We start from the raw sequence: 14,835 nt of genomic DNA, 5'->3' as shown, positions 1-14,835 counted from the left end.
GTGCCTCAGTTTCCTTACTTATAAATTCAGGATGGTTATTACACCTGACTACTAAGACTGAGCATGGATTGCAAGAATTAACTGAAGCTGATACTTAAAACAGTGCCTCTTCTAGATTAAAAATGCATAAAAGACTATGAGCTACACATCTTTCTCATAATTTTCTTAGTGCAACAAAAATTCAAACATTTCTAATGTAAATCATTTAGTTGGTTTGCCACTTAGGTTTGCTTATCCTGGCACAGTTTGGTAAATCAGATTTTGGAAAATCATATCATATTCACGTTTCTGAAGAAGGAGGTCCATTTACATTTCAGGCTACTCATGAATTTGGGGAAATCTAATGGATTCATAGTTACTTTCAGAATTCGAAGCTGGGCTTGAGTTTGGCATTTAAAGCTTTCTCTTGAGTGTAATAAAGTTTGTCTGGGGAGGCCCAGGCCGGGGTGAAAGTTGGGGCGGTGACTTAAGCAGACAGTTGCGTGATCCGGAACCAGATCGGCCTGCGGTGCAGTGCAGAGACTCCATGAGACCCTGTACTTGGGTTGCGTGGAGGTCTTCCAGTCAATGCGAGCCCTTGACTTCAATACCCGGACTCAGGTCACCAGGGAGGCCATCAGTTTGGTGTGTGAAGCTGTGCCTGGTGCCAAAGGGGCGACGACGAGGAGAAAGTACTGCAGCCGCCCACTCAGCTCTATCCTGGGGAGGAGTAACCTGAAGTTTGTTGGAATGCCGATCACTCTCACTGTGTCTACCAGCAGCCTAACCTCATGGCAGCAGACTGCAAACAGATCATTGCCAACCATCACATGCAATCTATCTCATTCGTATTTGGTGGGGATCTGGACACAGCTGAGTACGTTGCCTATGTTGCCAAAGACCCTGCGAATCAGAAAGCCTGCCATATCCTGGAGTGTCCTGAAGGACTTGCTCAGGACGTCATCAGCACCATTGGGCAGGCCTTTGAGTTGTGCTTCAAACAGTATCTCAGGAATCCACCCAAGCTAGTCATCCCCCATGACAAGATGGCTGGCTTTGATGGCTCAGCTTGTGATGAGCAGGAAGAAGAGCCCCCTGACCATCAGTACTACAATGACTTCCCAGGGAAGGAACTCCCTTTTGGTGGAGTGGTAGATATGAGGCTTTGGGAAGGGGCTGCTCGACCCTCTCTGCCCAGTGCCCAGATGCACAGTCACTTGGGAGCTACACTGCCAATAGGGCAGCATGTTACAGGAGACCACGAAGTCGGTAAACAGATGCTGCCCCCACCACCGTGCCCAGGCAGAAAACTCTTCGATGATCCTTTCTATGTCAACATCCAGAATCTAGACAAGGCCTGGCAAGCTGGTGGTGGGGCCGGATCCCCAAATCCTTCTGTTAATGGCATGAAGCCCTTTGAAGATGCACTCCGTGTGCCGCCAGCTCCCCAGTCCATGTCCATGGCTGAGCAGCTCCAAGGGGAGTCCTGGTTTCATGGGAAACTCAGCCGGCAAGAGTCTGAAGCGTTGCTGCAAAAACTCAACGGTGACTTCTTGGTGCGAGAGAGTACAACCACACCTGGCCAGTACGTGCTCACTGGCCTGCAGAGTGGGCAGCCCAAGCACTTGCTTCTGGTGGACCCTGAAGGTGTGGTTCGGACAAAGGATCACCGCTTTGACAGTGTCAGTTACCTGATCAGCTACCACATGCACAATCACTTACCCATCATCTCTGCGGGCAGCGAGCAGTGTTTACAGCAACCTGTGGATCGGAAAGTGTGATCCTTCTCAGCCTCTCCTGGAGGATGCTCTCCACTCCCTTCTGCTGTGTGCTCTTCTACCTTGTACTCATGGGGCCGCTACTTGGTGGGAACTGAGCAGCGAGGACACGGCTTTAGTGCCCACTTGAGAGAGGATTTTTACTAGGAGCCTGGGGAAGCATCCTTCTTCGGCCCAAACCTCACCAAAGCATTAATGTGCACAGTGGTCCCTTGTCTGGGCCTTGTCTGTGCCAACCTGATGCCCTTCCCCCCAAAAGGGTGGGTTTTATAATGGAAAATGCCCTGTGGTGTTAGACCCAGTGGAGTAATTGCCCTCTGGGGGAAATAATCATACCTCTGGTTTACTCCTAGTCTTCAGGGTACCCCAGACCTCTTTTAACATATTCTACTCCCTATGCATCCCCTTAAAACTTTGTGCCTTTGACTATCATAGGTCTGCAGATGCTTTATGCAGAGTTCTCAGGCCCTTCAGATGTGGACAGGGGTTACTGACACCTTGACTTCTGGAACCCTGTTCTGCTCAGCACCCCTTCCTGTGTCTGGGGAGAATAGGGCAGGAGTGGCCGCCATCTCCTCTGCTTTTGGATATACAGCCCTTCAGAGGTTGCCCCAGGCCAGGATGTGGTAGCTCATGCCTTTAATCACTGTACTCAGGAGGCAGAGGCAGGAGGATTTGTGAAGCTACCCTGGCCGACAACAGTGAGTTCCAGGACAGCCAGGGCTATGGAGAGAGGACCTGTTTCCAAAAAATCAAAAAGAACAATTACCCCCAGAGCCTTGGGGAGGGACAGGGTTGAACCCGTCTTGCTCAGTGCCTCCTGACCTCAATGCCTTCCCTCCAAGGGGTCTGTATACATTTCTTAAGCCTGCCCCTCCCATGTTTGCATGTGTGTTATAGTCTACAGCCAAAGTGTAGCCGTTACTGTAACCCCATCGGTCTCCCTCTTTTGGGACGGGTGTGTGTGGCTGACTTGGGCCTCCAGTATGTGTGCAGTCCAAGTGGGTTTTATGGAGGCCTGGAGACTGAAGCAGTAGACAATCCCCAATACCATTTGCAGGTCTGCAACTGCTCTCTCTCTCTCTCTCTCTCTCTCTCTCTCTCTCTCTCTCTCTATATATATATATATATATATATATATATATATATATAGTATACATTTAGTATAGATTTATTTACCTGGTTTTGTTTTTTGTTGCTGACTTTTGAGCACAGAATGATAATCAATTACATTTATACATCACCTCGTTGACTTTTCCAAACATTTTTTTAAACATCTTGTTGGGATTTTACTCCCTGACCTAACTAGGACAGGGTCCCGTATCTCTCCCAACTCCCTGCCTCCGCCCCCTTCTTCCTCAAGACACCTGAGCAGAAATTTGGCTGAACGGTGTTGTGGAATTATGTGATAGCTTCAGATCCTCCCTTCTGCTTGAGGGCAGATGCGGCCAGGCCAGCACAGAAACCTTGCAAGCTTACTCTGAAGGCTTTCTGGACAAGGAGTGGTCGACTGGATTTCAGTCTTGGTTGTTGCCTATTTTTGGTTTGGATGTCTTATACCAAAGGGAAATAGTCTTCATTAAAATCTGTATTTCTTCTTAAATAAAGCTTTCTCTTTTGGGTTGAAAAAGCTATTTTATTCTCACATCCATACACCTTCACCAAATCACTGAGCAGGTTCTCTTAGTAATGAATGTGACTCCAAGTAAGGCAGCTTCCAAACGGGGTGTGGCGCTAACCGATTTCTATGCGGATACTCACGTACATATTAGTATCTAAGCGTGAAGTCTTCCCAGTCAGGAGGGAGTTACAGAGAAGCATATTACACCTAAACCATATAAGGAATGAAAATGAAGACGAGTAGGAGTTATATGTTCTTCTTTATAGAAAATATTAAGATAAGTAAAACACTATCATATGCCATCCCAATCACTTGTACAATAAAGCATTCAATTTAGATTACTTGTTATATCTATGAGTATAAATATAGCATCTGGTAAATAGAATAAGCAGTGAGGAATTTCTTTTTATTGATTTTATGATTCTTCATTCGATGGAGGGAGAAAAAAATCTCAAAAGTTTCTTAAAGATACTACCAGGTGTAATTCCTCGGAGAGCATTTGTAGTTGAATAAGTGTATTAGCTTTCATACAGTGCCAAAATACTTGACAGGACTACTTAAAAGGTGGAATTACAGTTTTTTGCGCATGATTTCAGAAGTTCCAATCACAGGGTGGGGTTAGGATGGAGCAGATCAAGTCACATGTTATATGCAGAAATAAGAAGTGGGGAGACAAAGAGAGGACAAAAGTTGGGAGGGATAATGATGATGACAAAGATGATGATGATGATGATTATGATGATGATGGTGGTGGTGGTCATATATGTGCATATGAGAGATGATGATGATGATTATGATGATGATGGTGGTGGTGGTTATATATGTGCATATGAGAGATGATGATGATTATGATGATGATATATGTGTATAAGATGATGATGATGATGATGATGATGATGATGATGACGACGACGACGATGATGATGGTGTTGGTGCTGTGTGAGTATGTGAGAGAAATGATACTGATAGTGATGGGGGTGGTGGTGGTGGTGGTGGTGGTGGTATATGTGTGTGTGTGTGTGTGTGTGTGTGTGTGTGTGTGTGTGTTGAGAGAGAGAGAGAGAATAACTGAGTCTCATACCTTCTCCATTGTCTTCTTTTATTCTATCCATCATGTTCACTGTTAATTGTGCTTGGAAACATTACACGCATACCCTGAGGTGTGCTCCCTAATCTCCCAGGCACATCCTATTTTGATGAACTTGATAGACACAATCATCCATAATCCATCAGTCTTGGAAGAACCTAAGTTGGTTTGATTGAGGTGATTTATGTCTACCCTCATGAAGTATCTTAAAGGAACAGGGTGCAAGAGGAGATGGGAAGGGAAATGGGGGTGGTTCCGGATCAGGTGTGGGGAAAGACAGGAAAGATGGCCAGATGGCCATGAGAATGATGGGAAATCTGCAACTGACTGGGATAGACAGAGGGGGCATCCTGAGGACATGACAGGGACTTCAGATAAGGGAGGCACTTAAGTTTCTGATGATCTTGACTTTTTCTTTTTTAATTTTAATTTTAATTTTTAAATTCACTTTACATCTTAATCCCCATCCCCACTCCTGGTCATCCGCTCCCACAACCCCTCCTCCCTCCTCTTAAGGGGATATAGAAACTGAATAGGCCACCACCTGTAGCCAGGCAGGAACCCCAATAGAGCAATAGGGACACCAACCCACTCCAAATCTATCCTGTCTACAAGAAATCCAGGGAATGTTCCTTGAACTTTTTTGTAGATTTTATTAATGAAAATGAAAAACAAAGTCCTATGCTAGTCATATTTAAAAATTAATGCGGACATGTGATCTTCAAGTTGAAATTTGTTTGAAATACACTTGGTCTGTATTTTGATGGGAAAGAACCGATGTCAATAGCAAATACATTTCACCATTAATAGAAGAATCCATAGTCATATAAAGCTGAGAAGTCCAATCATGCTGTTTTCTGATGAATGAATTAGGCATGTTGAAAGTTGGGGGACAGTCTAAGAGGATCGTCTGGCATGCTGAACTGTAGGTGTGTCTCACAGGCTGTTGCTTGGGGTTGTGTTATACAGCAAGCAGTTGCCTGAGCTAAAATCAGGAGTACATGTATTTGCTTCGCTTCCATGGGCAATAATAAGACATGTTGAAAATTACAAGAATCCAACCAGTGACTTAGTACTAGGCCAAAGTTTGGATTTAGATGTTTAATTAGAGTGGAGGGTTGCTTTCACAGAAAGCTGCTGCCCGGGTTGGTATTAATCACCTGTTACATTTGTTTCTTGCTTGTTCTATCTTTGGGGGAAAGAAAGCCTTAAATCTCTTGCTGATTGTAATTGTGAACTCTGCAGTGACTGATTTTATATTTCATGCATAATTATCCTTCAAGTGCCTTGGACGGAATTTCATTTGAACTATTCTCTTTTCCAGCTGTGAGGGTGTTAATTACTGCATTGTCTATAGGCTAATTGGTCAGTCTTTTAATGAGCATTTCTGTGAGTGGTGTGTGTAGCCAGATGTGTGTTCTATTTTTCTGCTCATGTGTTATTGTGGTCTTACAAAAATCTGGCTGCAGCCATCTCTGAAGTGAAGCTGTTGTGCCCGATGCAGTGTCTAAAGATTCCTGAAATTCGAGTAGCTCTTTCCCTTCCAACATGTCAGAACATTTTCAATGTTCTTTGTAAACCACTATTTTTTTATTTTATTTTTATTTATTTTTTTACTTATTCACTTTACATCCTGCTCACTGGTCCCCTTTCCGTCATGCCCTCCCACAACCCTTACCTCCTTCTCCTCTGAGCTGTAACCCCTCACCCTGGCACTTCAGGTTTCTGAGAGGTCCAATTGAGGCCATTCAGGGCAGTTTGTCTAGAAAAATACAGGCAGGCAACAGCTTTTGGGATAGCTTCTGCTCCAGTTACTTGAGACCAATGTGAAGACAAAGCTGTACGTCTGCTACATACGTGTGGGAAGGCCTAGGTTCTTCGGATGGTAGTTCAGTTTCTGAGAACCTCAAGAGTGCAAGTCTATAGGTCTTCCTGTGGAGTTCCCATTTCCTTCAGGTGCTGAAATTGTCTCTTATTCTTCCCCAATCTCCATCCACTGTTTGGCTGTGGGTGTCTGCATCTGTCTGAATCAGCTGCTGGGTGGAGCATCTCAGAGGACAGTCATGCTATACTCCTGCCTGCAAGCATAACAGTATCATTAATAGTGTTAGGGATTGGTGCTTGCCCAATGGTATAGGTCTCAAGTTGGGGGACCAGTTATTGGTTGGCCATTCCCTCAGTCTCTGCTCCTTCCCCATGCCTGCATTTCTTATAAATTGGCTAACTCACTATTGAAACCACTATTCTTGGAAATGAACTAGCTTAAAATTTTTCCATTCCACAGGTCTTCATGATGAATACAGCACAAAGAAAAGTTCCTGACCAAAGAAAGCATAAACAGTATCATGCGAATTGCTACTTACATGACCATGTCAGAAGTGGTAATTCTCTGGCCAGATTTAATTCACCCACCTTGTTAGAATTAGGTAGCCTGAAGTTTCTCCCAGTGGAGTAGCCAATGCTTGAGCAGCATAGGAAATGATTTCTGTTCATAGGGAGAATCAGTTCCCTTATTTAATCTGAAGAGAAGCTGCTCTTGTGTATAACCTCATGGAAGATGTCTTATAATTGAACCATTTAAAAAGTAAAAACAATGTATCCAAAGCCTCCAAAGTTTCCTCAGGCCCCTGATTAGATGGATCGCTTCCCTCACAAAATTCTAATCTTAAAGTTTGAAAAAATTCTCTTATTCCTATACCTCATGGCTCTGATGAACATGAAGTGACTGAATAAATAAGGTTCTTTTAACATCCATGTGTGCACCCCCCAAGTTTAATCATGTCCTGAACATTTTGCTTTACCGCATTCTGTGATGTTTGAAGATCCTCTAGTACATACTCTTAAATAGCCCACTCAACATAGCTTGGAGGGATAGTTCAGAGTTATAAATATTGTGTATCTTGCAGCTTCAGCATTAGTCTCAGCTTCAGCATCAGCACCTCAAAATACCCATTTCTATCCCCAGCTCCAGGGGATTTGGTGCCCCCTTCTGTTCTCTGCAGGGACTCCTACATGTGTTATCCATCCATTCCTGAGAGAAAGAGAGGGGAGATGGGGAGGAGGGGGCGAGGGGGAAGGGAGGGAAGGGGAAGATGAGGGGATAAAGGGAAGGGGAAAGGGAGAAGGAGAGGGAGAGAGAAATATTAAAAATCTCACTCTAAAGATCCTCCCACCATCAAAGGGAGCATTATGGGTAAAGAGCAGGAAGAATCTATGAGTTTGAACTTAAGCAGAAAGGCAGTAAATGTTACTTCTGATCATGAAGTCACCAATCCAGTTTAAAAATTCATCACAGAATAGGGATAGGCTCTAGAGAATCTACCTGTAGCCAAGAAGTTATTGGTAGTTGATGGCTGCTAGTGGAGGGACAGTAGCATTTTTTTGCTTGGAGCCATGGGTAGGTAGTCCATGCCCACTGAATGACCCGATACCCACTCGTATATAGTCAGCAGTAATTAGACTTGGGGGCAATTGATAGCAATAACAACATTATAGGGTTTATTTATGATATATATTATATAATATGATAATAAGGAAATGAATCTACAAAGGAGATAAGTTGGTGGACCTTGAGTTTGAGAGAGATAGTGGGCAATTATAATTGATCCAAACATCTTGTATTCCTGGATGAAATTTTCAAAGAATAATGTATGTTCTTACAGAAATAACAAAATATGTTAAAATGGTATTAAAAATATTACCCTAGATTTTGCTTAGACACCGAAATTCTTTCTTCCTTCAGCTGTCTTGGCATGAAATGAAACCGGTCATTCTTACAGCTTGATTTTGTGAAATCATCTATGTCCATGGGCCTCCAATTAGTGAGGTGCAAAGTGAACAACCCACTAAGAATTCTAGGTAAGGCAGCTCTTCAGTCCTGGCAGGACCATGCCAAATTGAGCCAGTCCTCCATTGCTGTAATGCATGGACCTTGAGGGGGACTGTTCTGGCCGGTTTTGTGTGCCAACTTGACACAAGCTGGAGTTATCAAAGAGAAAGGAGCCTCCCTTGAGAAAATGCCTCCATGAGATCCAGCTGTAAGGCACTTTCTCAATTAGTAGTCAAGGGTGGATGGGCCCATTGTGGGTGGTGCCATCCCTGAGTTGGTGGTCCTAGGTTCTATAAGAAAGCAAGCTGAGCAAGCCAGGAGAAGCAATCCTGTAAGCAGCCCCTCTCCATGGCCTCTGTATCAGATCCTGATCCAAGTTTCTACCCTGTGTGAGTTTCTGTCCTGACTTCCTTTGTTGATGAACAGCAATGTGAATGTGTAAGCTAAATAACCCATTTCTTCTCCAACTTCTTTCTTGCTCATGATGTTTTGTGCAGGAATACAAACCCTGACTAAGATAGGGACGACAACTAAACATGTCTATAGATTCAAAGATGTGAAAAACAGATTTGCTCTAATCGTTTTTTTTTTAAGATTTATTCATTTATTATATATAAGTACACTATTAGCTGTCTTCAGATGGTTGTGAGCCACCATGTGGTTGCTGGGAATTGAACTCAGGACCTCTGGAAGAGTAGTCGGGTGCTCTTAACCACTGAGCCATCTCTCCAGCCCTGCTCTAATCATTTTTATTGGCTTGTGCAAGATTTTTCTCTACTTCCCTCTTTAGCATTCTATTAAGTCTCACATGTGGTGACCTATCTGTAAGTATAGAATAACTGGCTTGTCTAGAAGGAACCTGCTATCATACATCAGGATGAAGAAACAGAAGACATCAGGATCAGTTGCATGAGTGCATATTTTGCTATGGGGTGTGTAGAAGAGTGAGAAGCAAACATTATGGGGAAAAAACTAGTCTCTTGAGACAGCGGGTACACTTTTCATTAGATAGTGAAGTAACTAGACACGATCCATTAGGATTCTGCAGCCTCTGTCTGCACAGTTGCAGAAATGGAATAAGATTTGAACCCCAGGTGTTTGTATCAGTATTTCATTAGGTCTCCTTGACTTCTGCTACAGCATTGTCCAGAGTCAGCTGCTTCTCCAATTCTATGCTTCTTCCATGGCCACCGAGGTTTATATGCTTCCCTCTGCTTAAAAATCAACTTTCTGGACTGGGTTGTAGCTCAGTTGGTAGGGTTCTTGCCTAGCATGCACAAAGCTTTGGGTTCAATCCAAGCCGATTTTTTGCATCCTAGGTATGCTGATGTGTGTATGTAATTCCAGCACTTTGGAGGTAAAGACAGAAGAAACAAAAATTTAAAGTCAACTTTGGCTACATACTGAATTCAAAGTTAGCTGGGACTTCTTGAGACCTTGACTCAAAACAAATAAAATAAATTTTCACATTTTCAAATGTGGCTGTAGCCACTGAATTCTGATGCTTGTCCCCATGTCAGCTTGTCCATAGCTCAACCCTCACAGACTCTTTCCCTGTCTGACATGACCTCCTGTCTTTCTGTGCTGACTCCTAGTAGTTATTTTTACGTCCGTTGAGGACATTTTTCTATTACTTCAAAATAAACTTTCTCCTTGATCAAAAAGACTGTTATTTTCTTAGAGTCTTGGAGTCAGGTCAATTTTTCTACTGATCAGAAAATAGCTATATTCAAACCCTATGAAATTACTCATCCTTGATGATTAATTTTTACCTAAAAAGAAAATGTCTATTCCATATTTTAAAAGGAGTATGATTATTATTCACATTTTATTGAGTTATTTATTGCAAACGAATGGCCATCATTCAAGCTCTCTATTGGTGACTGAGGAGGGTGGACATAGAAGTCTTCTGTGTGACATACAAGAGTAAGGACTGAGAATTTTACCCTTGGACTTTTGAAAAGTCTTGCTTTGATTTCGCCTCAGTCACCTTCTTTAATTGATAATCTCATTTCATTTATAGGTCAGTACACCTGGGGCTGGTAGAAAAGCATTTGTAGTAAAAAAGTATTAAAAATCCTGGCCTGGGGCTTCCTTCCTGCCTTAGACCATCTAGGTTCCCAGATGAAAGACCCACACAGCCCTTATATTTTTAATATGCCTTAGGCAGCATAACAGCTGGGCAGCTGCCTGCCCTCCATGCTCTTAGAATCTATTTTCCTATCGATAACCCAAGATTTTACTTACTATGTTTCATCTGGGTTACTCTTAGCTCCAATTGGCCAGCCCACATGACCGACCACATTTATTATAGCCATAATAAATGATAGCTGACCTATCATGGTTCTCCTTTCTCCTTTCCTGCACATTCTTTTTCTTCTGTTCCATGGTGCTCCCTCTTGCTCCTTCCCTCCTCCTGGTCCTCTCTCTCTCCAAACCTTGAAAACCTCAGCCTCACCTACATCTCTTCTTTCCAGCTATTGGCTGTGTCATCTTCATTTACCAATCACAATTAACTGGGGCCTATAGGGCAGGTCACATGGGCTATGTGCAGATTTCAGGTTTTGAGGCCTACACTTAGCATTACAATAGACAGTAAAAGACAAGAATCTTCAGAAGCATTGACTGCCAACAGTGTGGACTAAGGGGTTCCTTTTCACTCTGCTCCCTAAGGCACCTGAGGAGAAGACCTGCTAATGAAAGCACCTGTGCTGTGCTGAAGAGTGTAGCTTGCCCTTAACTTCAACTCCCCTTAGAGATTTTCATGTACAGACTATGCAAAATCTGGTGAACATGTTTTTTGTTTTGTGTGTGTGTGTGTGTGTGTGTGTGTGTGTGTGTGTGTGTGTGTGTGTGTGTGTGTGTGTGTGTGTGTGTGTGTGTGTGTGTGTGTGTGTTGTTTGTGTGAGAATCTTCTTAGATATATTGGGGAAAAAACTTGTTCCAAGTTTTAAAAATTGCATGGTTTTTAATTTTAAGGATTTATTTACTTTCTGTGTATGGGTATTTTATTTGAAATCATGTCTATACATGATATGGATGCCTGGTATCTGCTGAGACCAGAAGAGGGCATCATATCTCTTGAGACTGGAGTTCCAGTGCTTGTAAGCAATTATGTAAGCGCTGGGAATTGTACCCTGTTCTTCTGTAAGAGCAGCCTGTGCTCTTAATCACTGAGCCATCTCTGTAACTTCACTTGGATTTTCTTACTGAACATTGACTGCTTCATTCTCTGTGGCTCACTCCAGCTGCTCCTTTTCAAGAAACTCTTTGCTTGTTTTCAGAAGTTCTTTTCTGCACTTGGTTTACAACTTTTATAACCTTTTCTCTAATGACCTAGAAATGTGGATACCTAGAAATGCCTGCATGATGTTTTATTTTTGTACTGCTATTCACACAGGAAGCTCACAATAGCTGTTCATATCCTCCTCCTGTTTTGAAGCTTCTTGGGGTTTCTACACAAGGTCAATTTTCCCCCTTGGCTTTGATGTGGTTGGAAATTACCCATCCTTATTCCAAATCCCCTCTCACATCATAGTATACTGTGGTACCGGGATTCTTGCCAACTTTTTTCTCCTTTCTCTAAACCCTTATAGAATCAGATTTTATAGCTGTGAGGTGAGTACAGACTCAGGAATATCAAAAGCACACTTGGGAAAAGCCTGCATAATTGGTCTCAAACATATCACTCTGATTTGGATATTTTTAGATTTTTATTAACTGTTTTAAGTGGCCAAATGATATTGTAATGTTTCTAAAATTCAGTTTAGAAGGAAATAATGTCATTATTTCATACTGAGTTTTAATAAATTATTAATTAATGTGTTTGTATGGGGTGTACATGAGCTCACCATGGCAACTCACAGGAGTGGCTTCTATTTTTCTAACAGATGGGTTCTTGGAATCAATCTCAGGCTGTCCTACTGAGACCATGCAGCTTTATACTACATTGACTTTTGTCACTGACAATAGTAAGCCCCAATAAGTTCAATAACACTTATTGGTGATATTATGAATTTTATCAGAATTTTTGAGACAGTTACTTTTCAATTTATGTGTTTTCTATGCATAAGTGTATTTTGCACACACACACACACACACACACACACACACACACACACATATATATATATATATATCTGTGTACCACACACACACACACACACACACACACATATATATATAGATATATATATATCTGTGTACCACATGTGGGTTTTGTATCCAAGGAAGCCAGAAGAGAGTGCCAGGTCCCCAGGAATCAGTCAGAAGTGGTTGTCTTTATATGTGCATTAGAACCTGAACCTGATGTTTCTGCAAAGCTAGAAAGTACTTTTAATTGCTGAGCCATCTCTCCAGTCCTCAATTATTATTTAACTTCAGTAGCCATTTTGACAATAGCTTCACTTACAGTGATTTAGAAGAGATGAAAACTATTAATTTAACCTACATTATTGTTAGAATCAAATTAAATAAATAAAGTTGCCAGAAAGAGCCTGAGCTATCCTGGGTTTCCAAAGGCACAGTCCAGGTCTTCCTTACTCTTCTCCTCATTCTCAAATACACACATATTTCCAAAACTCGTTTTTAATTAACGAATTTGTTTATTTAATCCCAAAGACTGCCCCACTCAGTCTCCTCTCACAGAGTCTCTCCCCCACCACATCCATTCAACTTAGAGGGTAGGGCTCTCTGGGTGTCCCATCCTGCAGGACAGTCTGGCACATCAACTCTCTGCATACTCTACCCCACTGAGGCAGGGCCAGGTAGCCCTCTGCTATATATGTATCAGAGGTCTCAGTTCAGGCCTTATATGCTCTTTTGTTGGTGTCTCATTCTCTGAAAGCTCACAGAGGTCCAGGTTAGTTGGCACTGTTGGTCTTCCTGTGGGGTTTCTATCCCCTCCAGGGCCTTTAAACCTTCCCCCAACTCTTTCATAAGGATCCTGACTTCTGACCATTGCTTGGCTGTGAGGACTGTATCTGCATCTGTTTCAGTTTGCTGCTGGGTAGAGCTTCACAGAGGACAGTTATGCTAGACTCCTGTGTGCAAGCATATCAGACTCATTAATTGTGTGAGGGATTTGTGCTTACCCATTGGATGGGTTTCAAGTTGGGCCTGTTATTGGTTGGCCATTCCTTCAAACTCTGCTCCACCTTCATCCATGTATTTTTTGTAAACTGGATACATTTTGGGTCAAAAGTTTTATGGGTGGATTGGTGTCCTTATTCCTCCTCTAGGGATCCTGCCTGGGTACTGTAAGTGGCTTTTTCAGGTTCCATGTCCCCACTATTAGACATCTTGGCTAAGGTTCCCTAGATTGACTTCTGGAAGACTGCCCCATCGCAGGTTTCAGGGACTGCCTAGAGATACCCCTCACCCTCCAACCCCGGCAGCTGCAGATTTCTATTTATTCTCCTGGCTTTCTGGGTGTCTCTCCTGTCTCTTCCCATTCCTGATTCTGTCCCAATTCCCCTTCCCCACCCCTCTTCTACACCAGTCCTTCCCTCCTCTTTCGCCTATGGTTATTTTCTTCCCTCTTCTAAGTGATTCAAATACCCTCACTTGAAGATCTTTCTTCTTGTTTAACTTTTTTGGGTTTGTGGGTTGTATAGTGGGTTTTGTGTACTTTATAGCTAACAGCCATTTATCAGTGAGTACATACCATGCATAGGTCTGCATTTTCTCACTCAGGATAGTAGTTTCTAGTTCCATCTATTTATCTGCAAAATTCATTATGTTCTTATTTTTAATAGCTGAATAGTATGCCATTGTGTAAATGAAGCACACTTTCTGTACCCATTCTTCAGCTAAACAACACTTGCGTTGTTTCCAGTTTCTGGCTGTTACAAATAATACTGCTATGAACACAGTGGAGGAGTCACCATGCCTGACCTCAACCTGTACTACTAAGCAAGAGTGATAAACATGCATGGTATTGGTACAGAAGCTGACAGGTAGAACAATGGAATTGAATTGAACACTCAGAAATAAACCCACACACCTATGGACACTTAGTCTTTGACAAAGAAGCCAAAAACATACAATGGAAAAAAGAAAACATCTTTAACAAATGGTACTCGTCTAACTGGATATCTGCATGTAGAAGAATGCAAGGTTCTTTTCCCCTAACAAAATATATATTTATTCTACATTTATGCTCTGCTTCTAAGTATTTGGGGCAATGAACCACAGAGGAAAGACAACATGTAGCATTTGTCCCTTTGGATTTGGGTTAGCTCATTCAATATACTCTTTTCTGGGTCCATCCACTTGTCTGAAAATTTAGGAATTTAACTTTTCTTTAGACCTGAATAGTATTCCATTGTGTATATATGACACATTTTCAGTATTCGTTTGTTGGTTATAGGACACTTAGGCTGTCTGTATTTTTTAGCTATTACAAAAAGAACAGCAATGAACATTGCTAATAAGTATCCATGTAGTTGGATGTTGAGTCCTTTTTGTACATCCCAAGGAGTAGTATAGGTGAGTCATGTGGTAGGTTTAATCATATCTCTTGAGGATTTTCCATATTTAT

At 42.2% G+C, this 14,835-nt stretch overlaps 2 protein-coding genes across 2 annotated transcripts in view; both read left to right on the top strand.

Moving 5' to 3' along the window:
* Window positions 1-1,760, top strand: part of LOC116904348 (SHC-transforming protein 1-like) — a 40,404-nt gene extending 38,644 nt beyond the window's left edge. The window contains 2 exon segments of the mRNA XM_032907242.1: window positions 515-760; window positions 763-1,760. Of these exon segments, the coding sequence (XP_032763133.1) occupies window positions 515-760; window positions 763-1,760 (1,244 nt within the window).
* A 1,686-nt stretch (window positions 1,761-3,446) lies between these two features.
* The window catches only part of LOC116904347 (glyceraldehyde-3-phosphate dehydrogenase-like), a 31,922-nt gene continuing 20,533 nt past the window's right edge, over window positions 3,447-14,835 (top strand). The window contains exon 1 of the mRNA XM_032907241.1: window positions 3,447-3,518. Coding sequence (XP_032763132.1) covers window positions 3,447-3,518 — 72 coding nt within the window. The remainder of the gene's footprint in view (window positions 3,519-14,835) is intronic.

This window comes from Rattus rattus, chromosome 6, assembly GCF_011064425.1.
Source record: "Rattus rattus isolate New Zealand chromosome 6, Rrattus_CSIRO_v1, whole genome shotgun sequence".
Taxonomy (NCBI): domain Eukaryota; kingdom Metazoa; phylum Chordata; class Mammalia; order Rodentia; family Muridae; genus Rattus; species Rattus rattus.
Note: the sequence above shows the minus strand (reverse complement) of the source record. Positions and strands in the feature narration are given on the sequence as shown.